The sequence below is a fragment of the Myotis lucifugus genome, unplaced genomic scaffold (assembly GCF_000147115.1).
Source record: "Myotis lucifugus unplaced genomic scaffold, Myoluc2.0 scaffold_178, whole genome shotgun sequence".
Lineage (NCBI taxonomy): Eukaryota > Metazoa > Chordata > Mammalia > Chiroptera > Vespertilionidae > Myotis > Myotis lucifugus.
In genome coordinates this window covers 2,039,607-2,067,548 of record NW_005871226.1, presented here as the reverse complement: position 1 = coordinate 2,067,548, position 27,942 = coordinate 2,039,607, and the positions used below count along the sequence as shown (strand labels likewise).

General features: G+C 43.7%; 1 protein-coding gene across 2 annotated transcripts; it reads left to right on the top strand.

The window, feature by feature from the left end:
- Positions 1-66: 66 nt before the first annotated feature.
- Positions 67-12,061, top strand: TMEM230 (transmembrane protein 230). 2 transcript variants are annotated; one of them, XM_006096432.3, is made up of 4 exons: positions 67-206; positions 3,451-3,571; positions 5,192-5,314; positions 10,307-12,061. In XM_006096432.3, exons 2-4 carry the CDS (start codon positions 3,473-3,475, stop codon positions 10,445-10,447), a joined length of 363 nt encoding a protein of 120 aa, XP_006096494.1. In that variant the 5' UTR covers positions 67-206; positions 3,451-3,472; the 3' UTR covers positions 10,448-12,061. The 2 variants fall into 2 exon arrangements, with proteins under 2 accessions (XP_006096494.1, XP_006096493.1); XM_006096431.3 differs by having other exon boundaries at positions 81-162.
- The last annotated feature ends 15,881 nt before the right edge of the window (positions 12,062-27,942 follow it).

Genomic DNA, 27,942 nt, shown 5'->3' with positions numbered 1-27,942 from the left:
AGAAATGTTTCCGGAAAGCGGGTTGAGAGGGCGTCGCTCCCGGTGATGCCACTTCCGATGCGCCGCCTTCCTGTACGCCATTTCCGGCGTTGATCCGGTCTGGGCGGGGTGGGGCAGGTGGCGGTTAGGTGAAGTGTGTCATGAGCATCTCCGTTCCCAACGGTGAGCGGGCAGTCGACGCGCGGACGACTGGGCACGGCGCTCGGGTAAGGGGTGCGCACGGCGGGGCGGGCGCAGGGGTGGCCCTTCCGGCTCCCGACGGGGCGGAGGCGGCTCCCCGCTGAGCCCAGCCCCGAGTCCGCACCGCTGGCCTCTGTCCAGAAACCGGTTTAGTTTGTTTTCGGTCAGAATTCGTGTGGGTTCTTCTCTTCCTGGCGAGGTCCGGAGACAGGCAGGAAAGTAGTGTGTGTGCAGGCGCGTCGTGCGGCACTGCTGTTGCTTTTAAAATGACTGCAACACTGAGGGGCTGAGGGAATGGGGGGTTGCGTTGGAGTTGGTAAAATCCCTGTTGGGAACTTTGAAAACATCGATTCCCGTACTTCCTTTTCCCTCTTAGAATTCTTATTCCTCTCCCCTCTCCCTCACGGCCTGCGCTTTTTTGTCTTGTGGCGGGTGTATGAGTAGTTAATGGCAGAGCACATAAACTTTGACTAATGCAAATCAGAGGTGATTAAATGCCCTCCTAAACCCCCACATATAGGTAGTTTGGACTTTAAGTTTGATAGAGTTAAGTTTAGATTACCATGTAATCGGATCGCAACATTTAAAAACCTAGTATTTGATTCAGTTTAACCATTTGTTTAAAAAACCAACAGCAATAGGCCAAATGGAGTAACTTTTGCGCAGCCATGTAATCAAACCAAAAGTAAACCTCATTGCAGTTTGAGTCCGCTCTTTCTGCGGATAAAAACCTTCCATTGTGTACAACTCACCGCACTCCCTCTCAGCTGCTGGATGGATGCGCCTGTTTCATCACTTCAGTAATAGAGCCAATTAGATCTTCGAACTAGTTGAATTTTGTTATTTAACACCTTTTAGGGCGGCATATAAGTTAGCATACTCTTTTTCTTTTCAATACTTGATATCTGCACCAGCATGTAATTACTAAAAAGGGATATGAGCATTTAGCACCATTTCCTTTAGAAAGCTGCTTAGTTTAGGTTAAATGGAGGCCATTTAACATAACTCACTAATATCTGGGATTAAGTACATATAAAGCACCTGCCACCTAACCAGTAATTGTTTACTGCCGTTACTATAATGATTATTTATAAAGTGTCATAACAGAGGAAGGTCAGGCTTTGCTTGTTTGTTTTTTTGTGGCGGGCTGGCATGGCCATGGCCATGGCATACTCAGCCCCAGGGCGCCTTATGTGTAGTGCCAGCTCAGCCAGGTTCGGTGAGCCTGAGTGGGGGCAGTGAAGGATTGAGAAAAGACAAGAGAAGAAAGCTGGGTCTCGGTGGAACGCTGCCCTCTCTGATGGAGAGAGACAGCAGCGCCAGAGACTACAACCCGAGTCTTTATTTTATAGCCGGATTCCACGAGGCAAAGTAAGGGTGTGGTCAAGATGTTTACAACATTCTCGTGGGTTTTGATCCTACTCAATTACATGCACCTGAACTCTATCAAGCCCACATCATTCAGGCACCGGGGGCCACGTGTTCGGACCATAGGTTCAAGCTTACAAGTATAGCTGTTGGCTATAATTGTGCTGGGAGGGCCCTGCCCTCCAAGCTGGGACTTGCACGTGGCAATGAGAGGACTGTGCCCTCTCATCATTCCAAGGCTTGAACTTGTCCAAACACTGTAGCCGCTCTCCACATTTTTTTATGTTGCCCTATTGAAATACCTAATTTTCTCTTTTAGAAGAAATCAAATAGCTTCACGATCAAAGTAGATTTACTTCTTTTATATATATATATTAACAGTGGCTTTATGGAGGAAAAGTGTACAAATGTTTTTTATTCCAATGTCTTTTTTTCTCCTAATCCTCACCCGAGGATATTTTTTCCATTAATTCTCTACAGATAGTGGAAGGGAGGGGCGTGGGGTGGGGGATGGGGGGCGGGGGATGGGGGGGGGAGAGAAACAGATGGGACAGAGACACATGGATTGATTGCCTCCCACACCAGGGCCAGGGCGGGATAGAACCTTCAACCTAGGCACGTGCCCTTGCCTTGACTGGGAATTGAACCTGAGATCCTTCCGTTCTTGGGCTGACACTCCAACCACTGAGCCATGCTGGCCAGGGCTCAAATATGTGTGTTTTTTGTTGTTTTTTAATTTTGTAAGAGTTTATTTGAACTAAAACTGACTACATAGGCTGGGGAGCAAGATCTCAAATGTTCCTAAATGTCATTGTTTTTAAATCTTATCTACTATCTCTTAAACAAGTGACTAAATGGCCATGATTTTTTAAAATTATAGAAGTAATCTGGAAAATGAAATCACTACTTTCACTGCTTGAGTGGGGCAGAGAGGCAGGAAAATCAGAAGCCACTGGTACAGTGCTGATAGCCAGGAGCTTATCCAAATTTACAACAAGAAGCTTTACAAATCATTTTCATTAACAGCATGATATTCATCAGGGGGAAATAGGCAAAATGTAGATATGAGTGTAATCTATTCCCCACCCTCTCTCTCCTTCCTCCCTGGCAAATACGAGAATCACTTGAGTATATGCTCCTCTTGCTTTTTTCTGAAGCAGGGACAAGAGGCAAACAATACTATAGCACAGCAGTTCTCAACCTGTGGGTCACGACCCCTTTGGCAGTCCAACGACCCTTTCACAGGGTTGCCTAAGACCATCCTGCATATCAGATATTTATATTACAATTCATAACAGTAGCAACATTACAGTTATAAAGTAGCAACGAAAATAATTTTATGGTTGGGTCACAACATGAGGAACTGTATTTAAAGGGCCAGAAGGTTGAGAACCGCTGCTATAGCAGAATGGTTGAAAATTTGGACTTTGCGTAAGTCCAAATGATGCTACCTTGTACCATTCTGGCTACTGGAATCCCCAATAGTAAAGTGAAATACTTAAGATTCGCCAGCATAGAAAAAAAAATGATTATCCAGCATAGATAATGGCTACATTGACCTTCAGGTAGACTTGGACTTAAGTCATTACTCTTCCACCCTGTATGACTTTGGAAAAATTAGGAGGCAAGGGAATGTCGGTGGCAAGGTACATATGAGTTCTGGTTCTTGGTCATTGTCTTGACTTTCATTCTACCAGGACAAACCAGAGTGGATATATAATGGGGCTATTTTCATTTTGTTAAAAGAAGATCAGGTTCTAAGAGCAGTGGAGCCTAAATTGCCAGTTGCTAGTATGTCATCACAGCCCAAAACTCCAAATCACTGCATCGGAGATGCCTGAATTTATGAGCTATAAAACACCGTTGTTGCTTGCAGACGTTAACAGTGTTCCTTGTTTTCAGACTGTAGCTGTGTCAGTGTGTTATGATGCCATCTCGTACTAACCTGGCTGCTGGAATCCCCAGTAGTAAAGTGAAATACTCCAGACTCTCCAGCACAGATGATGGCTACATTGACCTTCAGGTAAGTGCACAAGAGAGCTGATGAGACTGGCTGGCTCTGTTTCTGATGAGCTAGCAGGAAGACCTGACGGTAGAGGTTTTTGCTAACTGTCCCTGGGGATTAGAGGGAGCAGCAAGAAAGAAACCCAGCACCTTTCAGCCATAGCCTGCAGAAGGAGGGATCTTGGCAGAGCTGTTTCAAACCAATATGAATACAGTTCCTTTTTAAGCATTTTTAGTTGTAATGCTAAAGCCCAGCAATTGCAAATTTTATTTAGTTTATCTGAAAAATAATCCGGCTGTTTTGTTAAGTAGAAAAAAAATGTTAAGGGCTATGTCATCAGTTTGTTTATACTTTAGTCAAAGCCAGTTCACCTTTTAAGGGAGAAACTAACGGCTAAAGCCAGCAGATTGTGAATTCCTTCCTCTTTCCTGACGCCATGAGATCCAATTTATTAAAGGTATTTTTGGTGGCAAATGGTAAGTAAAACAGAGTATTTATTAAGCTTGTACCCTACCCTGATGATTTTTTAAAAAATATATTTTATTGATTTTTTTACGGAGAGGAAGGGAGAGGGATAGAGAGTTAGAAACACCGATGAGAGAGAAACATCGATCAGCTGCCTCTTCCACACCCCCTACTGGGGATGTGCCCGCAACCAAGGTACATGCCCTTGACTGGAATCAAACCCAGGATCCTTCAGTTTGCAGGCCGATGCTCTATCCACTGAGCCAAACTGGTTAGGGCTACCCTGATGATTTTTTACAAAATACTTAATGGCGTACCATCTCCTTTTGCCCATTTCTCCTTAGAGGAGAGTATTTTAGGTGGAATGAGGGCCAAGGAAGAAGAAGCAGGCAGCCATCCTTTTAAAAATAAACAAATCAATTATTCTTTGTACTCTTTTTGGACCTGCACTTGAAGGAGAGAGGTGTTTTGTTTTGTTTTGTTTTCTTTTTTTGGTATATCTGGGAAGTTTCCAGCCAGTTAGGTCAGATAGAGCCATGAACCAAACTTTAGAAAGTTTGTTTGTGAATCTTAACCTTGAATTGAACTTGTGAAGGTAGGTTACTTGTTCCGTGGGGCAGGCAACTTCTCCCACAGTTCCTCTGAGGTGGGTGGTGGCAGGCAACTAATGCTCTAGAAAAAGCTGTTTCTAAAAAGCTTGGACTCTATGCTGACTTAACTCTAAAAGCCAGAAATCACTTATTTTCTTTACTTCTCCTGGGTACAAGCTTAATAAATACTCTGTTTTACTTACTGTTTGACACAGCTTCTCCAGATGTTCACTCTTGAATCCCTGTAGATCAGTACAGCCTTCCATGTACCAAGCACTTAATTAATACATATCTAATCAATGAATAACCATAAAGTATCTTTCGTTTTGTAAGAAAGTAGTTTTTTTATGGTCTGTGGAATGAGACTAGAACTAGGAAGAATAATATTCTGCTGGGACTGCTGGTAGAGCAGTCACTAGAGCTTCATCTCCTACCTATCCCTTTCCTTTCTGTCCCAGAGCTGCAGTAGGACTTACTTCAAGACACATGAAGCATTCCTATTGGTTCTCATTATCCTCCTTGCTTTAAAGTATCAGCCCTGGTATTTTCATAATGCTCTTGTCCTTTTTTGTTTCTTTTCCAGTTTAAGAAAAGCCCTCCTAAGATTCCATATAAGGCCATTGCGCTTGCTACAGTACTGTTTTTGATTGGCACCTTTCTCATCATCATAGGCTCCCTCCTGCTGGCGGGCTATATCAGCAAAGGGGTAAGCTGAAGGGTTTGTGGGAATTTGCCATGAGGTCTATATAATGTGAGCCAGGGCTCTATTGTTTTATATTCGAATCTAGTAGCACAGCAGAAAGAAGAAAAGGATTTTGTTTTGTTTTGTTTTATAAAGATTTTGTTCTCTGATAACAAAACATGTGTTTCTTCCTTTGAGCACAGCAAACTTCTCCCACAGTTCCTCTGAGGAGGGTGGTGGCAGGTCAGCAAATTTTTCTTCTGAGATGTTGGGCACTTTTCCCACTCTCATAGTTTGGGACAGCAAAACTAAGCCTGGCATCAAGGACTCCTGAATGACAAAGACTGTAAGTGGAGTAGAACGCTGCTGTTGCAGCTTTGCAGTGCTACATTCTAGTCCAGAGGTCCTCAAACTTTTTAAACAGGGGGCCAGTTCACTGTCCCTCAGACATTCCACACATGCGCACTGCGGGCCCGGGACGAGTCGGCTGCTAAGCAGGATAGGCAGCAGCGGCAAAAACACCCGGCGGGCCGGATAAATGTTTTTGGCGGGCCGCATGTGGCCCGCGGGCCATAGTTTGAGGACCCCTGTGTCTGGGGAGAAAGAGTAAGGCTTGTGTGGTAGTGGCTTGGGGCCACTAACCAAGTGAGAACTCTTGGCTCATGAATCAGAGCCTTCTTATATTGGGATTTGGTTGCAGTCCCTGTTGAGCTTCAGTACGATACCTTAGAAACCTGAAGTGATGTTTGGTGGTTCTTGGGCTGTATACAGACACTTAAACACAGCATCTAAATTGTTCTGAAGTTGCATTGACCATAATTTATGTTTGTTCTTCAACACACACCAGGCGAAGGGATTATGGTCACATTGCTCTGCAGAAGGAACACAGCTAAGAACTGAAACTGGGCATTATCATTGGACTTGGCAGTAGTAGCACTGTCACAATAAAATGGCTGTATATGGGTTTTAAGAAGTATATCTAATTAGGAAGTATATCTAATTAGGTCCTTAGCTGCTTAAAACTATTATATGGCCACCAGATGTTCACTTGGTATGCAGTCTAAGTTTGAACACCTGACTTCAGGACTGCACCCTCAGTTCACTTTTATTGCAGCATGCAGTATAAATCCCAGGAGTACAGTAAAGTGTCTTTTAATCATGTTATAAAAATTGAAAGTGGAAGTGAGATCCACATGCAACAAATACCATTTTACCTTGTATGGTTTATAAAGACTACTTTATAAAAAAGGATACAGATACTAAGTAAGAAAATCAGTAATAGCTTTTGTTTTCTTTTGTTTGGTTTTTTTTTTCCACTTTTTATTACAGACATTTCAAACAAAGCAGAAATAGATGGAATAATATATCGGACCCCCATGTGTCCACCACTCAGCATCAAGAGTTAAAAACGTTTTGTTTCATCTATCATCTATCCCCCTCAACTTTTTTTCCTGTCTATTAAACCAAATACCAGATTTACATTTTCCTGGTAAATTCTTAAGTGTTCATCTTCAGTATGTATCTCTAACAGTTTTTACATAAATCTAGGGGTGTTGTCTTACTATCATTTACCTTGTTTTATTCTTCATATTTCTTGCAAATGGTTAAAGTTAGGGGTTTGTTTATTATTTTTAAATTTTTATTAACTTTAGAGGGAAAGAGGAAGGGAGAGAGAGAAACATCAGTTTGTTGTTCTACTTAGTTATGCATTCATTGGTTGCTTTTTGTTTTTAATTTCAGAGAGGAAAGGAGAGGGCTAGAGAGATAGAAACATCGATTACGAGAGAGAATCATTGATTGGCTGCCTCCTGCACATCCCTTTCTGGGGATCGAGTCCACAACCCAGACATATACCCTTGATCGGAATCGAACCTGGGACCCTTCAGTCCACAGGCCCACACTATCCACTGAACCAAACCAGCTAGGGCTCATTGGTTGCTTCTTGTATGTGCTCTGACCGGGAATTGAACCCACAGCCTTGGACTCTCCAACTAACTGAGCTATTCTGCCAGGGCTAGGGACTTATTTCAATTTGGATTTAGTTTACTTTAGAAAGAATGTGATTCTCAAACTTCAGTGTCAATCTGAATAATTACCTTGCAGAATTGTTAACACAGATTTCTTGCTCCCACTCCCAGAGATTCCAATTCTAGTTAAGTCTAGAATGGGGTGTGAGAATTTGCATTTCCAAAAGGCTTCCAGGAAATGCTGGTGGTCCAAGGACTACATTTTGAGAACATTGATATAGCATAGAGAACTTTAGGAAGCACATAATGATTATCCTCATTTCTAGTTGATACTAAGATTGATCCCTGGCCCAGCCGGTGTACTCAGTGGTTGAGCGTTGACCTATGAACCAGGAGGTTCTGGTTTGATTCCTGGCCCACATGTTGGTGGACCCCTTGTACAGTATCAAAGAGAAAGAAACAGAAAAGCCAGTTTTTAAAGAAACCATGCAGTAATTAGCCTGTGTTAATCCTAGTGTCAAGTACCTCACTGGGACAGGCAGGTCTTTCTGGAAATTGTAACTTATTCTTACTCAGAGCCCTGGCTGGGTATCTCGGCTGGTTAGAGCATTATCCCAGTACACCAAGGTTGTGGGTTTCATCCCTAGTCAGGGTACATAAAAAAATCAACCAATGGCTGTTGAACCTCAGAGGGAAGGCAGGGGAGGGTGGGTGGGAAGAAATCAACCAATGAACATGTATGCATATATGTTTAACATGTGGACACAGACAATGGGGTGGTGAGGACCTGGTTGAGGGGACAGGAGTGGGCTGGAAGAGGTTTATGGGGGGAAAAAGGAGGATCTATATAATACTTTTAACAATAAAGATTTTAAAAAATAAATCAACCAATGAATGCATAAATAAGTGGAACAACTAATGTTTCTCTCTCTCTCCCTCTCCCTTTCTCCCCCCTCCTTCCATTCCATTCTGTCTAAAAATCAGTGGAATAAAATATACTCTGGAGAGGATTAACAACAACAACAAAAGAGAGAGAGGGAGAAACATTACTCTTTTTTTTTTTTTTAATATATTTTATTGATTTTTTACAGAGAGGAAGGGAGAGAGATAGAGAGTCAGAAACATCGATCAGCTGCCTCCTGCACATCTCCCACTGGGGATGTGCCCGCAACCCAGGTACATGCCTTTGACCGGAATCGAACCCGGGACCCTTCAGTCCGCAGGCCAACGCTCTATCCATAACATCAGAGCCAAACCGGTTTCGGCATGAGAAACATTACTCTTAATCTGAAAAAACATCGTTCCATAATTTTGATTTTTGCTCCACACAGACTAGGGATTTTTAGCTTTTTGTTCTGCCTTTGACATAGTTCACATGTACAAAACACTCCTGTCATGAATTTCTACCATTATATGTAGATTCTCATTTTGGGGGAACAGGGGCTGCTTATATTGGACAAAACCCCAAGAGAGGCTCAAGAGCCCCTCTTGAGTAGGCCTGCCCCTTATTTGAGAATCGCTGTTCCAGATTAAGGAACAAACCCTCTATCTAAAATCAGCATAAGAAGGCAGTCTCCCTGGTAAGTGCCATGGGAAAAAAATTGCCCCTTTCTTTCCTCCATTTTTTGGGGTTTTTTTTCTTTTTCTCTCTCTCAGATGGCCTTTCCATGAACTCTGAGGACTTATTGGGGAGGATTTGGGAGGGTAGGGCTAAAGAGAAGGCTTTGCTGATAAGCTCAGAGCCTCAAGGGACCCAGCAACATCAAACTCCTCTCCCTTAGGGCTCTCCAGCACAGGGAGGAAGGCGGAAATCCTTTTCCCACCAGAGCCCTGTGGTTTTGTTCCAAGGCCTCACTGTGGCTTCCCCATTTTACGTACTCATTAATAGGAGGAAGGCCCACTGGGGCAACAGACACTGCATGATTTCAATGAGCTATTCAGCCACGTTGATCAGGCATGGGCCAACCAGCTCAGTTATTTAAGTCACAGCAGGGGACGTGTTCTGCTTCCCTAGGAGCTGAGTGCCAAGACAGCATACAAATGCTTCTAAAGTTGCCTTTTCCCACCTAAAATACCCTGCCCTTCTATCCCTCTCAGGTTCATGTGGCCTGCTCTGATGTTTCCATAACATCAGGAAATAGAACCCTTTTGTCCCTTTGTCCTTCACCCCTGTTCACAAGATACGACTATTGCTCTGCCTTCCTTGTATTTTCTTAAGCCTCCTACTCCTATCTTTGTGCCTGTTTCAAGCTGCTGCTGCCCCTATTTCTGGTGAAGATCTTTCAAGCTGGGCTCAGGCCTCTAAGTGCTGTGTTGGGTATCAGCATTTTGTTTTTAGCTTTTACACATGATCATGCTGTCATTCTGGTTAGCCTAATAAATCATTGGACTTGTTTACAGTGTGATATTTTCTATTAAATCCAATATATTTTTTAAAACCATTATATTAGTTCCAGGTGTATAATACAATGATTCAGTATTTGTATATATTGTGAAAGATCACCACAATAAGTCTAGTTAACATCCATCACCACACAGTTATACGTTTTTTGTGTGTGATGAGAACTTTTAACATCTACTCTCTCATCAACTTTCAGATATAGAGTACAGCATTCTTAACTGGAATCACCATGCTCAGGACTTATTTTATAACTGGAATTTTGTACCTTTGACTATGTCACCTCCCTACCACACAATGAAGAGCTTTTAGTAATATTTTGGCAATATCTTGTTATAAGAGACAAAAACAAGGCACAGGGTGTGTTCATAACTAAAAACTTTAAAGAAGGAGCAGAAGAAAATACGCCAAAATATCTTAAGAGCATGGATAATTTATTTTCTTTGTAATTTTTTGTATTTTACAGTTTTTCCACAATTGGTAATCAGGAGAAAAAGAGATGTAAAACCTTTGCTAAGTAGTGTACTATCCAAAGAAAATGCTCTGAAAAGTATAAGATGCTGATCTATGGATTGGACTCATCATGTGTTATTTTATTTTAAATTTTATAACTTGTGTGGTACTAATGCGTTTGCCTCCTTTTGCCACCAGGGGGCAGATCGGGCCGTTCCTGTTCTGATCATTGGCATCCTGGTGTTCCTGCCAGGGTTTTACCACCTGCGCATCGCTTACTATGCATCCAAAGGCTACCGGGGTTACTCCTACGATGACATTCCAGACTTTGATGACTAGCACCTACCTCAGCCCTGAGGAGCAGAGTCAAATGGGACTGAGCTCAGCTTTAAGATATTGAGCAGAAACTATAGCTTAGGGCTAAGGAATTCTGCAGGTTGCAGATGCTTAACAAAACAATGGCCATGTTTTATGAGTCCATCCTAAGAGCTTACAATTAGCTAACTAGGGCATGCTCTGTATTTCATCTCCTGGCCCTGACCAAAAGCTGACAAGTTTTTCCACATGAACGTGTATCATGGAAGAATAGCAATGTTAATTGGAGAAAGTGGGAGGTTATTCTGTAGTGGGAAGTGTTGCTGCCACCACTGTTTTTAGAGTTGAGCATTTCTTTTAAATAGTCTTTATTATCAGTTTGTTCTTGTGGTAAATGGAAGAATGCAGTATGTCAAATTTCTTATTACTAAGTAATTTATTTTGAAAATACATAAGTATCTTACCCCCTGTTCTAGTGGAAGACCTTGGCAAAATCAAATATTAGTGTGGGTGCATCTGAAATACTTTTTACTTGCTTTCTTATTCAGAGCAAGCAGGAATTTCAAACCTCAGAGCAAGTTTTCAAAATGTAAACACTTTTTCTGCTCACCATTCCTTGGCCAGCACTGATCTGGCTCACAATTAGGTTGGGCACCATATAATTTGGGTTTATCCTTTATAGATTAAGATGTCTGTATGTCATGCCTTTAAGGACTAGACTTTTGGCTGTTTTCTAAGGAAAAATGTAGATAAGTGGTTGTTATTTTAGAGTTTATAACCCTGTTGTTAGCTTGTTTTATGATATCCTTGTTCTGAAGATAGCAAGATTTGGCCTGGATCCCTAGGGGACTAGACTGCCTTAGTTTGATTCTGTTTCCTAGCTTGCAAAAAGTGACTTATGTTCAAAACAAAATGTCAAAATCTAAACCCTACACTTAAAAATGAGTTAACTTTAAACATATTTCAGAAAACATTTTAATGATTAAATGATATCTTAGATCCAAATACCCAGGACTACTTTTATTTTTAGATAACTGGCATTGTAGGTCAGCCTGCTTTCCAGTCATTCTTTTACTCTGAGGTTGCGTATTAGCAGCTAGGGGCCTGGAAGTGCTATTAGCTGGGATTTGTAGGGCTCAGGGTAGAGCAAGTTTAACTGGGGAAGATGAGTTCAACTTTGGGTGTGTGAAGTTTTAGATGTCTGCTTGACATTCAAAAGGAGCTGTTGTCAAGGCAGTTGCAATGCACAGGTTTGCAGTACAGGAAGGGAGTCTAGGCTGGAGGTAGACATTTGGGAGTCAGTGTTGGGACAATATATCCAGGAACTATGGGGCTGCATGAGGTCACCCACAGAATGCACATGGGAAGAAAACACTAGAACTCAGGAAATGAGGGTCAAAGAGGGTGACCTGAAGCAGCCTCCAAGGTTAGATACTTTGTTAATGGGAGGGTAGGTTGGAGAGTCCAGTAGTCTGATTAAAGTTCTTTGGCCTTGGCAGTGAAGATGTGAGGAAATATTCAAAGCTCTGTCCTGGGCAGTATTTGCAAAGCAAAGCTCAGACCAGAAGGTCTTTTTTGTAAGGGTAATGATGCTGTTCTTAAGGATAGGGAGGAATGGAACAGGAGGATATAAAGTGGAAAGTAAGCATTTGGTTGGGGTGAGTAAACATTTGCTCCCCCACCCCATTTTCCAAGGTTATCTAATAAGTTTCTTATATACCCTTTCAGAAACATTCAAAGTATGTATGTGTATATCCTTTAAAACAACAACACATGGTCTCCTATTGTATAGTTTTATAATTTCTTTTTTTCTACCTATTTTTTAAAATAGATTTTTATTGATTTCAGAGAGGAAGGAAGATGGAGAGAGATAGAAACATCAATGATGAGAGAGAATCATTAATCGGCTACCTCCTGCACATCCCACACCCAGGGATCGACCCACAACCAGGGCATGTGCCCTGACCTGGAATTAAACTGTGACCTTCTGGTTCATAGTTTGACGCCCAACCACTGAGCCATGCCAACCAGGCCCTACCTATTCTGTTTTGTATATCTTTCCATATCCGCAGAGATCAGCCACATTTTTTACTTATCTTACTTATTTTACCTGAGGATATTTTTCCATAGATTTTTAGAGAGAGTGGAAGGGGGGGGCAGTGGGGAAAGAGACATCAATGCGAGAGAGACACATGGATTGATTGCCTCCCTCAGGTATCCTGACCAGGGCTGGGGATCGAGCCTGCGACTGAGGTTCGTGCCCTTGACCAGAACCGAACCCGGAACCCTTTAATCCACAGGCCAACGCTCTATCCACTGAACCAAACCAACTAGGGCTTCAGCTGCATTTTTTAAATGTAAATTATAAGTACAGTTTATCATGCTGTGCATGTTGTTATTGGGTCCTAAGAGTAGAGACCATAAAAGTTAGATTCCTAAAGCATGAATTCTTTCTTGGATGTCCCCTGAGGGATGGTCCTCGTTCTATTTGAACATTCAGGCTCATAATTTCATTCCATTTGGGATTGTTACAGGTATACTGTTTATTAAGCCAAAATCCGAATCCCTGTAATTATGTATTGACAGCAGTTGTATATTCTGGTGCTTTATAGAAAACATCTAGCCCGGCTGGCATGGCTCAGTGGTTGAGCGCCAACTATGAACTAGAAGGTCACAGTTCGATTTCCCTGTCAGGGCACATGGCATGGGTTGGGGTGTGCAGGAGGCAGCCAATCAATGATTCTCTCTCAGCACTGATGTTTATATATCTCTCCCTCTCCCTTCCTCTCTGATATCAATAAAAGTGTATTTTTCAAGAAAGAAAACATCTAGATCTCTATAATAATAGTGAATGTTTCTTGAACCCTTTGCCCAATGTTGTGTCAAGCACTTACATTATGTATTCTATTTCATTTTAGTCCTTGGGGAAAATCTTGAGTTGGATAAGATTCTTGGGTAATAGGTTGGATATTTGCAAGGCAAATTTAGGAGAAGCCTGAATTTACTCTTACCAGGTATGAAAGCCAAATGACTTTAGGGGCTGGACAAGTAAAGAAGTGGAAGGGGAGTATGCACTGTGGTAGTAGGGATGGGTGTCAATCACCAAATGTATATTTTACCTAATAAGTGGCTGTCTCTCCCTCCCCTCTACCCTGGCACTTTTTAAAAAAATATATTTTATTGATTTTTTTTACAGAGAGGAAGGGAGAGAGAGAGTTAGAAACATCGATCAGCCGCCTCCTGCATACCCCCTACTAGGGATGTGCCCGAAACCAAGGTACACTGTCTTGACCAGAATCGAACCTGGGACCCTTCAGTCTGCAGGCCGATGTTCTGTCCACTGAGCCAAACCGATCAGGGCTACCCTGGCCTTTATAGTGTTGGCCAAACCATGTGCCCTAGCCTTACAAGGATTTTCTTATTTGCAACAATTATGTCTCTCAAGTCTAAAAGTCCTCCCCCATTGCATCAGCTGTTCTACATATGATGGCTATTCCAGACCCATTGCCTCTGGATGAGCTTCACCTGGTCAGTGTGCCAGAAGCATTTTGCCTGCTTCCTTTCTGCCAAGAATTGTCAAGTGCTGAAGGTACAACAGGAAAAGATAGAGTTTGGTTAGTGAAGAGCAGAGTTTGCACACTAGTGACCACAGATGTTGGCTTTCATTTTGTTTTTAAAAATGGCAAGGTTCACATTATCTTGATTTTTGGCTTTTCTTTGTTACTGAGAGACTACAACCAACTGGAGCAAGGTAGCCAAGCAGCTTTGGCTGAGCAGAATTCTCCAGCTCATTGCACTTCTCACCACTGCTTAGTTAATTTCATTCCCGACCTTATGTTAATTTTCTTCGTTAAGGACAAAGTGTCTGATGAGCTAGTGCTTGTGGTCATTTAGGTTTATTGAATGAAGAACCAAAGCCAAGAGTGCATTTCCATCCCAGGACACTTCCTGTGAGGTATGGACAGATGGGCTGGTACCATTTGATTCAGACTTTCCTAAATGACCCTCCATCACCTGCCTGGCAGGCCATCTACTCTTTAGAGTTGGTGCTACTCAGTGAGTCAAGTACAGTGAGCTCAGTTCACAACTACTTGTGAGTCCCCTCCTCTGTGGTCATGCAGTGTTCCTGCTAGCTGGCACAGAAGAACCTCCTGTTACTGGTGTGGTGAGAGAAGCTAGGCAGGGGTCCTCAAACTACGGCCCGCAGGCCACATGCGGCCCACCAAAAACATTTATCCGGCCCGCCGGGTGCTTTTGCCGCCGCTGCCTGTCCTGCTTAGCAGCCGACTCGTCCCAGGCCTGCAGTGCACATGTGTGGAATGTCAGAGGGACAGTGAACTGGCCCCCTGTTTAAAAAGTTTGAGGACCTCTGTTAAGTAGAGGGACAATCATAGCCTTGACTTTTTGCTGACCTTCAAAGGGTGATAAACCAAATCAAGTCACTTTAGTTATCTTGCTCTGTCATCTAAATTCCTTTCCTTAGCCTGGCTGGTGTGGCTCAGAGGTTGAGAGTTGACCTATGAACCAGGAGGACACGGCTTGATTTCCGGTCAAGACACAGGCCCGGGTTGTGGGCTCGATCCACAGTAGGGGGGTGTGCAGGAAGCAGTGGATCAATGACTTTCATTGTTGATGTTTCTATCGCTCCCTCTCTTTTCCTCTCTGAGATAAAAATCTATAATAATAAAAGCATAAAAAATAATAATAAAATTAGACCAGAAGACCTTCCAGACGAAGCCAGGGCTACAAGGGAACCCCGGGTCCCGGTGCCTGCAGCCAGGGGAAGCCAGGGGAAGGAAGGCCAACTCTTGCACGAATTTTGTGCATTGGACCTCTATTATATATATATTTCTTTCTTTCCTTGACCCCTGGTCTCACAGGTGTGTGATTCAGTCATGGTTTAGTGCCAGTGTGGGAAGGCATAGACTATGTATTAGCTACAAGGTATTGGGAAAATTACCTCTTGGGGCTCAGTTTCCTCTTGTAAAGTGGCATAAACCAGTTCCTACCTCATAGAGTAATTGTGCGGATTAAATAAAACAATGTGGGCCTTGGCCAGGTAGCTCAGTTGGTTAGAGTGTTGTCCCAATAAGCTAAGATTTCAGGTTCAATCTCCAGTCTGGGACATACAAGAATTAACCAGTGAATGCATAAATATGTGGAACAACAAATCATTGTTTCTCTCTCCCTCACTAAAATCAATAAATAAAAGTTTATAAAAAGAAACAATGTGGGAGAGTGCTTTACACAGCCTGGCACATCGTAACCACCCAGGAAATGGAAGCTGCTCTTTGAGAAAGTGAAGGTCAGGCTTTGGCTTCAAGCAGTAGTGCCTGGGTTGAACCTGAGGAGGAGGGGAGAGCCCATCAGTTTTTCCCGAGGCCAACCTGAAGAATCCTCCATGACGAAATACCCCAGAGCTAAGGACCCGAGCCAGCATGGCAGGCAGCCCCAGCCAAGGCAGGGCTGGAAGGTGGGAGGTCCCCAACCCTGGCCCCCTCCTCCCGTGTGCCACTGGGCCTGGGAGGCTGTGTGCTCCAGTCCTCTGGAATAAGAGGGAATTGTGGGGGGGACCAAAGCACCCCACTGTAGCCAACACGGCCACAGAGGCCCCTGCCCTGGAGGCCCTGCAGGGAAGGCTGTGAAGACAAGGTAATGCAGCTGGAGCTCCAGCAGATTAGCTCTCCCTGGACCTTGTTCTTCCCTCTCTGTTCTCCCCATGACTCCCATTTTTACCTCTTTCTGCATTTCCTCTCCTCAGTCTTGCCCCTTTGCTTTTCAGAGTGGTCTGTGGACCAGCAGCATCAGCATCACCTGGGAGCTCCTTAGAAACGCAGAATCTGGGGCTTGCCCCAGCCCTGCTAAATCAGAACCTGCGTTTAACACGATCTCCAGAGGGTCCATTGCATGTCAGTGTCTAAGAAGCACTGGTCTGGGGTACCCTGCACCTTCTAGTCCATTTCCTCACTTTGAGACTGGACCTCCTGGCAGCCAATGGCTGGGGGTGGGATGCACCTCAGGTATAGCCCAGTGGTCGGTAAACTCATTAGTCAACAGAGCCAAATATCAACAGTACAACGATTGAAATTTCTTTTGAGAGCCACATTTTTTAAATTTAAACTATATAGGTAGGTACACTGTTATTAACTTAATTAGGGTACTCCTAAGGATTAGGAAGAGCCACACTCAAGGGGCCAAAGAGTCACATGTGGCTTGCGAGCCGGAGTTTGCCAACCACGGGTATAGCCCTTTGTCCACCCACCATTACTCTCCAGCTAAAATAGCAACTCCCGGGGTCTTGAGGAAGTTTCACAGAAATGGCACGGAAATAACGCAGGGAGCTGTGTGAAGGTGTTTTTTGTGAGCAATGATAAATCAGAACAATCCCCACAGGTGGGGAGGGTCCATGGCAAGACTGGAAGCACACTTTGATGCTCTGAAGGCCAAGGGAAGGGAACAAGGTGTAATTTATGACCCAGTGAAAGTCAAGATATCTTTTCTCTTGGTTTCTGTGGAAGGTAGGCCTGGTGGCTCAGGAGTTTAGCCTGACCCTGGAGGGGTTGGATTCCCTCCCCGTCTCTGACTGATGGCTCCCTATGTTCATTCCTCTCACTAACTTGAGAAGAGCAAATGCTAGAAAATGCTCCAATCTGAAGGATCAAGTTTCTTGGCCAAAACGCTAATCCTTTAGAGGGTTTTCGATAGGATTAGTATCTGCAGAGTTTGCTCTGAGACCACCACCCACATGACTAATATCCTCATGCAACTGAAAAGATGGAAGCAGCAGAATCACCAGTATAGCTTAGGAGGGTGTGTGGCCTGGCAGGAGTGAGAAAACAACTTGCATCGGGTGAGAGGAGTGACCATGACGAGCTGGGGTAAGTCAGATCCCTCTCTGGACATAGCCACAGGCTCCTATCCTGCAGCTGTGATCTGGACGTTTTAAGCCTTACTGACAGAGGACTTGCTGAGAGCTCAAGTTTCCCTTTCTTGGGGATGTCAGAAAAATTCGAGTTTCCCCCATTTAACGGTAAATGAAACCACCCACCGTGAGACCAGGAGAGCCATGGAATGATGCTGGTGCAAGATCAAGGAATCCTGCTCATTTTGAACATTGACTAGAGGTGATCTTCCACTGTGTTTCTCTCCCAGGGATGTGTACCCTGCCTCCAGCAAGGGGCTGGGGAGCCTTCTCTCTCCTTCAGTCTTATCTCATCTCGTGGATTGGCAATAAAAGGAGTTAATTTGTCAAAGCACAGAGATTAGGACTTTGCAATCTTGGAAAACAAAGCAGGCATAAAGTCTATAAAGTCATATAGGGTGTTGGCAGGGTGGACCCACATTTACTCACCAAGGCCTGGGTCACTGAACTTGATACTTGAAAGTACTTTGGGGGCAAAATATCTTTATTAAAACAAGTCAACTTAAATATTAACCAAAAAATAGGCCACAGAGCTTTGAAAGCAGCTCTAAATACAATTAGGTCCTCTCCTCCACTTGTCTTAACTATTATCAGTCACAGCTGTAATCTAACCTTGGTCTTATCTCTGGAGTTTTATTTTAACTTGCCTTTTAATTCACCTTGAATTCTGCTTTTAAGTTCATCCATGAAACATTTTTGGGCACCTATTATAGACTTTGCTAGGTATCAAAAAAGAGTCATCCACTTGCTTCAGAAGTTTGCAATTTACTTAAGGAAAAAGATCCATACCGGAACTAGCTAACAAATAAGTAATATTAATAAACTAGAGGCCCAGTGCACAGGTGGGGTCCCTTGGGGTGGCCTGCGGGGATTGGGCCCTAGCTCGCACTCCCAGCCCCACAGCCATGCCTGGCACCCCACCATGGCCTGGCGCTGCCCCCTCACCTGCCCCACCATCCCGCCTGCGGGGTGATTGATCAAGGAGGGCCCCCTGCCCAGCTCCCTCAGCGCCTGGGAGCTGCTGCTGCTGGCCATCTGTGGGACAATCAGCAGGGCCGTCGGCCCCTACTCACACCCGCCTTGGCCTGGCGCCACCCCCTCACCTGCTCCACCATCCTGCCACAGTCCTGCTCTCAGGGCCCATCGGGGATGGCAGTGTCATTCCATATGCTTAGCCTTCCATGATCAGTGCACTCTCTCAGTTATTAGACCTGGTTCTTTGGCCCTTGCTCACACTTCCGCTGACCTAGCCACCTTAGGAGACACAAGTACTACTTTACTCATTGACTTATATACCAAAAGTGCTCAATACATATATTTTAGACACTCAACCAGGAATAGCTACCCACCTTTTCAAACCTCAAATTCCCATTGGAAATACTGTTTGTTTGTTTTTTAAGGGAAATTTAATTAGAACTAATTGTGTTTGAAGGAACTTTCTAAAAATTTTATTTTAATTTCAGTTGCTCTTGAGACCTTAAAAGCCCCTGGAATGTGCAGAGCCAGACCTGGCAAAGATTAGGTCCTGGGGTTCAAAACCCTGTGAGTGATTGACAGTCTGCAATTGAGGGTAGAAGGCATCAGGTCAAGGCATGGTTGTCTGTGGTCCAGGAAGGAGAAAGCTGCATGTTGAAATCTCTCGGGACATAGCCAAGACTGTGAGAGTGTCTCTGGTCATCTGCGGTCAGCCCAGGGTTTTCCTGCTATGTGGTCATTCTCTGGGCTTTGAAAAATAATACTTTAATTTTTAAAAATATGGAATTGTATTAAGATTAAAGACCTCCCTCCCCATTAACATTTTGCCATTGTATTCCTCCAGAAAACAATGCATATGTAAAAATATGTATAGATGCTTTTAAACCCTTTTCATTGTAAAATATAATACCTGTACAGAAAAGTACATGAAATATAAATGTATGGCTTAAACAATTATCATAAAAATGAAAACTCAAGCCCTGGCCGGTTTGGCTCAGTGGATAGAGCATTGGCCTGCAGACCAGGGGGTCTCGGGTTCGATTCCGGTCAAGGGCACATGCCCAGGTTGTGGGCTCAATCCCCAGTGGGGGGCGTGCAGGAGGCAGCCAACTAATGATTCTCTCATCATTGATGTTTCTCTCCCTTTCCCTTTTTGAAATCAATAAAATCAATCAATCAATAAAAGAACTTTTTTTTTTTTAAATGAAAACTCAAGGAAGCACTTCCCAAGTAAAGAAGCATGACATGGGCATCCTGGATGGATGGGGTAGCATGGGCAGCATGGTAAGAGGTAACAGAGCAGATGTGGTCTGAGAACTGGCTGACTTCTTTATGGCTGGTAGGTTGTAACAGGTGGACTTAAGGAGGGAATGCAGGCAGGTGAGATCTTAGAGACCTCTCTATGCCATGGGAAAGAGTCTAGCCCTGTGGTCGGCAAACCGCGGCTTGCGAGCCACATGTGGCTCTTTGGCCCCTTGAGTGTGGCTCGTCCATAAAATACCGGCTCTTCCACAAAATACTGACTTCTGCACATGGGCCACGAAGTTTCAATCGCACTGTACGTGTGCACCTGCACGTGGTATTTTGTGGAAGAGCCACACTGAAGGGGCCAAAGAGTCGCATGTGGCTCTCGAGCCGTGGTTTGCCCACCACAGGTCTAGGCTATTGGGGGTCCAGCCCTACTCTTCACAAATAAATCCAGAGAAAGTATAACTTTTCTTCTCTGAGCCTAAAAGATTAGAACAGGAAACCCGTTTTTGATCAAACCCATGAAACTCCTGAAACTGTACCAAAACAGACTCCTCTGGGGAAAGATGAGAAGAAGCACTTGGCTCGTGAAAAGATTCAGGAATACAAAAGGAAAATGGAGCAGAAGAATTGGAGGAGAGTTGCTTACAGTAACAGGGGAAGAGCACAAAAAGAAAAGTCACTTATGTGATGAGATTAGAGAGGACATTACAGGTGGCCACCTGGACTCTAAGAATAATGCTTTCAGATGAAACAGGATTCAGGGGTAGACGCTCAGAAGAGATTATTGGGTACAACTTTAAGAGTTTAAAAATGGAAATGAAATATATTTTATTTCAGGGAGGAAGGAAGAGGGGGAGAGAGAGAGAGAAACATCAATGATGAGAGAGAATCATTGATCGGCTGCCTCCTGCACACCACCTACTGGGGATAGAGCCCACAATCCAGGCATAGGTCTTTGACCAGAATTGAACCTGGGACCCTTCAATCTGCAGGCTGATGCTCTACCCACTGAGCCAAACCAGCTAGGGCCAAATGAATGTTTTAAAAAGCACACACCAAATTCACTTATGAATGTTGATCTTTTTAAAAAATATATATATATATTTTTCTATTGATTTCAGAAGGAAGAGGGAGAGAGAGATAGAAACATCAATGATGAGAGAGAATCATTGATTGGCTGCCTCCAGCACGCCCCCCACTGGGTATCAAGCCCACTACCCGGCATGTGCCCTTGACTGGAATCAAACCTGGGACCCTTCAGTCCGCTTTATCCACCGAGCCAAACCAGCTAGGGCTGAATGTTGATCTTAAAATTGTAAGTAATTTTTTTTTGGGGGGGGGGGGCGGGGGAGGAGAGAAAGTGGGGGTTTATTGGTTTTGTTTTGTCTTTGTTTTTATTCTCTAAACCCAGATCACAGGACTTTTCAGTTGGAATCACTCACCCTAGGCTTTGGGAAAGGGAGGGATGCATGGACTTGAGGGGCTTGAGGAGAGGTGGGGGGAGGATGGGGGAAAAGGGCAGGGAGATGTGACCAGGAGTCCTCCATTGGAAACTTCTTAAGCTTCCAAACCTAAATGGCCATTTCTCCCCAGAGGATCTAGCCCCTCCCAGTAGCCTCAGGGCAGGTGATACAACCTGCCACACCCTGCATTTTGAGATTTACATTGGAAACCAAGACAGAGGCCAAGTTTAAGAATCTGAATAGACTCAAGGAGCCCTCAGTGACTGGATTAGAAGAGGGGCCATCAGCCCTGCTATTCTGGGAACCAGACTGATAAAAACTCCAGCTTTCCAGACCACCCCATTGGTTTCTGTACAAGGATCTCTGTCCAACAAAGGGCAGAGTGATATTTTGGGCCACTCGTAGAGGAGTAACTCTGGGACAGGAAAAAACATCCATCATATTCCCTGAAAGTGACACAGCACCAACCCCACCTAAAGTCCTGTCAGAAACAGATGCTTGAGTGATTAAGATTGATAGTTGGCAGACAGGCAAAGAGGGCGGATTGGCCCAGCCTGCTTGCAGCCAAGGCCTGTGGGGACAGGCACAAGCAGAGGTCCAGAGGAGCAAGCCCGGTGCTAAAAGACAAAAGACCAATTGTAAGTAATTTTTAAGATCAAATACAACTGTGAGTTAAACACAGGCAAAGTCAAAGGTATATTAAGAAAATCTATTGTGTACTTCATTACCTTAACAAGTTAAAGGAGAAAAATTATATGACCCTCTTGACAGATGCCAAAAAGGCATCCTATGTAATAAAAGGGTAATAGGCAAATTGACTGAATGTCGGAGCAACCAGTTGCTATGACGCACACTGACCACCAGGGGGAAGACGCTCAATGCAGGAGCTGCCCCCAGCCCTCAGGCCCCGATCACCTCTTGGTCTCTTCCCGCACCAGCAGGCTCCTATCACCCGATGGCGAATAGGGAACTGGTGGTGGGTGGTGGGTGGTGGTGGGGAGCGGAGAATTGGCCCTGATCGCAGGCCAAGACTTAGGGACTGCACCTGTGCACAAATTTCGTGCGCTGGGCCTCTAGTTAGATAAGATTGTGCATCTATTCCTGATTTAATAAAACAAATTAAATCTCTCTAGCCAACTTCATATAGATAGATCTTAACATTATAAAAAATCAATAGCAAATGCCATACAGTAAAATACCAGATGCTTTTCTATTAAAATCAGCAAATAGGTAAAGGTACTAATATTCGCCATTCTGATTAAACAAAGCAAAAGCAGACATCAATCTCAGTTCATAGACTCAAGTTTGGAATAAGGTGTTCCAACTTTTTCTATTTTTTCTGCTTTTTAAAATAATTCCATTGAAGCCCTAGCTAGTGTGGCTTAGTTGGTTGAGCATCGTCCTGTGCCAGTTCGATTCCTGGTCAGGGCACATACCTGGGTTTTGGGTTCAATCCCCAGTCAGAGTGCATGTGGAAGGCAACCAATAAATGTTTCTCACATTGATGTTTCTCTCTCTTTCTTCTCCCCCTTCCTCTCTCTCTAAAAATCAATAAAAATAAAATTTTAAAAATAAAATAGCCCTGTGCCAGGGTGGTTCTCAGCATCTAGGAGGGTTCAGGAATCTGGAGAAGGGCTGCGAGTAAATTAAATAAACTAGACATGAAATATAAATTTGGAATACATGGGGGAGCCATGGAAGGCTTAGTTCTAGTGACCAAGCTCTCTCCCAATCTCGGAATCTCTGGACCCAGGGCTTTTTATTCACACATTTTTGCCCTAAAGCAAAGCAAACACACATATCACCGGTAAAGTTTGGTAAACAGTAAGATGATCAGGTTGGGGGAACTGCCTCAGCTGTCTGGCAGCAGGCAATCATATATGCAGATTTTCAGGTTTGGGGAAATGCTTTCAGCTATTTCAGCAGCAGGTAATATGATTCAGCCCTGCTGAATATAGAAGCCCATCAACCTTTTGAGGACTTCTTGCATTTATTATGACATGCTGGAATTAGCCCCCAGCAGCCCTGGCTGAGGTCCTCAGTTGGTTAGAGCATTGTCCCAATAGGCAAAGGTTGCAGGCTTGATCCCTGACATACAAGAAGCAACCAAGGAATGCATAAGTAAGTGGAATAAAAAAATTGATGTGTTTCTCTCTCTCATTTCTTCTCTCTTTGAAATCAATAAAAATTTTTAAAAATTAAATTATTCCCTTGAATTTCAATCATGAGTCATCATTCTCTCAGGTGATTAAAATTTACCCTGACATTATGAGTATACCCTTTCCTGCCAGGTTTGTCATCTCTGTTGGAGAACGGGGTTCCAGCAGTCTCAGGGCCTCCAGGGAAGGAAAGCATCTGGCTATTGTGTGTGTCCACACTAGCATTTTCTGAGATGTACTTTATTTTGTTTAGACCTCAGGTGTGTCGGTCCATACAGGTAGCTGTTAGTCACCGAAGGAGAAACACATGAGGCCGAAAGGGGTAAAGAATTATGAATTTGCCGAAACCGGTTTGGCTCAGTGGTTAGAGCGTCAGCCTGCGGACTGAAAGGTCCCAGGTTCGATTCCGGTCAAGGGCATGTACCTTGGTTGCGGGCACATCCCCAGTAGGGAGTGTGCAGGAGGCAGCTGATCGATGTTTCTCTCTCATCGATGTTTCTAACTCTCTATCTCTCTCCCTTCCTCTCTGTAAAAAATCAATAAAAAATATATTTAAAAAAAAAAAAAGAATTATGAATTTATTAGGTCATCTGGAAAACCAGATGGGCTGAGCCCCAAAATGGTGCCAGCACCCAGTGACGGGGAGTCAAAGATTTTAAAGGACTCGAGGCGGGCTTTTTCTGGGTAGAGAATTCTCTGCGCCAGTCCTGAGGGGACAGATAATGGTCTCAGCAAGTGGAATGTGGCCTTAGCAAGTGAAATGTGGTCTAAGTAAAAAGGAATGTCGGTTGTGAAGCCTAAAGGTCAGTTCCCAGGGGAGTGGGTGTTGATTTAATTATTTGATCAGACCTAACAGTAGCTGTGGTGTTGTCCCTTATTCTCAGCAGCACATTTTCTTGAGGTCTCTATCTCTCAGCTTCTTCTGCACTCCACTTGGGTACATGAGAGCATGTGGTGGCTCGTATGCCTACCTAGTGAGTGTCCAAGGTTCTTTACTGCCTTTAGGCTCCTTCTGAACACTTAAGAAATTATTCTGCGGCTCCCAGTCCCATGATGGGGTGCGTGGGAACTGTGTGGGCTGTCTCCAATCCAGCTGTCCAGCTCTGCCTATCATAGCCTTTTCATTTCTCAAAGAAATGATAGGAACTTGCTGCTTCCCAGGCTCTACTTAGGAAAAGGGCATGGGTTCCTTCCGATTCCAATTTCCCAGTCTGTCAAGGATATCACTTGTTCTCCTGTTGTCAGCTTTCCCCTTCCACTCCCCGCCCCCCGCCCCCGCCCTCCATTTATGGCAATGCTTGGGCTTCTGAGGGAGGGGCACAGGATGTGGGGGACACTGAAATTTTCAACCGACTTGCTTCCTTCTAACTCCTCTTTTCTCTGAATCCAGAGCCTTTCAGTTAATAAAAGCACCAAACCAAAGCACATTAACTAAAGATCAAACAATCTGTGGTGAAGATCTTTTCGTTTTACTTGCAATTGTCACGGATTAATGTTTTTGACCTATACACTGTTCGGTAAGATGAGTCTGCCAATCCTGCATTTGGATATTGTGGCAACATCAAATTGCTATAAGTTTCTAAATTCTTGTTCTCAATATCTGTACTTAACTCACAGGCAGTGACGAAGAGCTCATGGACCAGCAGTGGCCCAGAGGTCACACTGAGTAACCTGATATAAAGGCTCAGTCACCTCACCTGCTCTTCTAAGCCTGATAAAGACATTCAAAACTAAAAATTCCAAGAACTTGACTTTCTTTTCCTGTGCATTCTTCTGTGTCATCCCTTCCCTAAGCCAGTAGGCAGAGAATACTGTAGCTGCTGCCAGACTGGAGAAAAGTGGTCTGGAGGGCAGAGAAAATAGTGGAAATGAAAATTGTACAGTTAACACAACTGTAGTTTCACTCTTGCTGCAGAAATGAGAAGTATACATTTTTTTTTAAATGAAGATAGCAAGAGACTAATTATAATTTGTAAATAAATACCAGTAGGATGCAAGCTACAAAAACTAAGAGATTGGCAATAAGAGAGCTCAGTTGGATGAATAGTAACAAACTGTTAAAGTAAGAAACATTCAAACCTGTAAAGAATTTTTGTGAGTTTATTTGAGCCAAACTGTGGACAATTGCCAGGAAGCAGAGTCTCAAGGTATTGAAATAATGCTCTGGAGAGTGGCAGCTTTTTACAATGTTTTATAAATTACAATTAAAGGAGGAAACTTTAGTGGGTTATGTGAAATCCATTGGTGATAGATTAGGGAGGTGGGAGAAAGCAAGGGGGGACGTCCCCTCGGGGTGGATAAAAAAAAGTAAACTGATTGACACATGCTTCTTTTACATAGGTGGGTGCTGGCTACCTTGGTGTTAACAGTCAATAATTAACATGATAATAATAACAATGAGGGAATTTGTGGTCACAGCCCAGGTGCATTGGTTGTGCCCTGAGGGGCCTGGAAAAAGGGAAGTTACAAGTTATCCTGACATTCCAAAGGTATGTTATCATAGATGCAAAAAAGACAATAGGCTAGGTTAAGATCAAAGTTGATCTTTGTCAGGGAAGATACTGGCTTAGACTTGACTACCCACCATAAATTGCTTTTTAATTTAAAAAGTTTTAATTTCAGCCTGAGCATGGCTCAGTGGTTGAGCTTCAACCTATGAAGAAGGAGGTCAGTTTGATTCCTGGTCAGGGCATATGCCCGTGTTGTGGGCTCCATCCCCAGTGGGGGCATATAGGAGGCAACTAATCAATAATTCTCTCTCCTCGTTGATGTTTCTATCTCTTGCTCCCTCTCCCTTCCTCTCTGAAATCAATATATATACTTTTAAAAATTTTCATTTCAGACCATTCTTTGTGGTTACTCTAGGTCCGTGGTCGGCAAACCGTGGCTCGTGAGGCCCCTTGAGTGTAGCTATTCCACAAAATACCACGTGCGGGTGCGCACGTACAGTGTGACTGAAACTTCATGGCCCAGTGGACAACAGGGGGTGAGGGTGAGGGCAGGATTGGGGGGGTGAGGGGACATTGGGGGGATAAGGACACATTTGTAATATCTTATTCAATAAAGGGGGAAAAAAAAAAAGAAACTTCGTGGCCCATGCGCAGAAGTCAGTATTTTGTGGAAGAGCCACACTCAAGGGGCCAAAGAGCTGCATGTGGCTCGCGAGCCGCGGTTTGCCGAGCTGCAGTTTGCCGACCACTGCTCTAGGTCTCTGGGTTTGTAAGACCATGCAGGCCTTGCCTGAGCTAGTCAGGTTGGCATGTGGCCCCTTTTCTCCCACACAACTCTACTAAAATAATGATTAGAAAACATAAAATTAGGGTCTCATTCACAATAACTGTGAAACAAGAGATTTGGAGATCAAATTAATAGAAAGTTACTGAATAAAGTTGAAGAAAATCACAAAACCTTACTGAGACACTTGACTTAAAAAAGGTTTTATTAAAGTAGTAAATACCATATTGTAAAGAGATGTATTCCATTCTAATAAAAATCACATAGGAGGGGTAAAGAGGACTTGACAAAGTGATTCTCAAATCTCTCTACAAAGTAAAGGCATGAAAACATTTCAAAGAAGAATCTTGAGCCCTAACTGGTTTAGCCCAGTGGATAGAGCGTAGTTAGCCTGCGTACTGAAGGGTCCCGGGTTCAGTTTTGGTCAAGGGCACATGCTCGATTGCAGGCTTGATCCCCAGTAGGGGGCGCGCAGGAGGCAGCCAATCAATGATTCTCTCTCATCATTGATGTTTCTATTTCTCCCTCTCCCTTCCTCTCTGAAATCAATAAAAAATATATATTTTTAAAAAAGAGAGAAAAAGAATCTTAACGGAGTACTTATGTTAGGGGCAGAAATAGAATTTTGGGGACTAGCTATAATTATAAGAAATATTAATTATGCTCTGTTAACCATGATTGTTTTGCTCTGATTAAAGAAAGCACCTTCTAACCTGGCTGGGAATTGTACGAGAGACCTGAGTAAACCTTGGAATGAGGTCCATTCTCACCCAAGAACTGCCTATTATCATGGCAGAAACAATGGAGGTACCCGCTCTGCCCTTTTCAAACCTCCAACCTACATTCCCTGCATACCTACTAGTATTCTTATCCCTTTTGCCTACTTCCCCATGTAATCTTTGTCTTACCCAATATAAGCAGCTGACTTATTAGGGGGAGGGAGGCTCAGATTTTTGTGGGTGACCTGCTGCTCTCTCATACTGTCAACATTATTGGAATAAGCGTTCATATATGATTCAACCCTGTCTCTGCTTATTCGGCTCAAGTAGTGACAGGCAGTCCAAGGCTATTGGTTGTCCGGTCTCACTTACCCTTGTTGATATTAAATGGCATTATAAAGCTACAGAAATTAAAACAGGGCAATTCTATAGAAGCATCAAAAGAGAAATCAGTGGAACAGAAAGACTACCCAAAAAGAGTCCTATCAATTAAAACTTTATGCTATATGGGCAATTAAAATCACTAGAGAAAGGATGGCTTCTTTAATAAATGGCATTAGAACAACTGATTAACAAATATTTGTGGTTACTTTGGGTCTCTGCCTCAGCTAACAGGCTCAGTTTTCCTGGGTGTCTGTTTGTATTGTACTTCCTCATGCCTTTAAGCTGGGTGTTGCTGTGTGACTTTCATTGGCCAATGAAATGAGTTGGAGTGATGCCTCCCTTCTGAGAAGAAACTTGAAGAGCCAGGCGAAGGAACTGGGCTCTGTTCTCCTGTTCCAGTCTTTGGCTACAG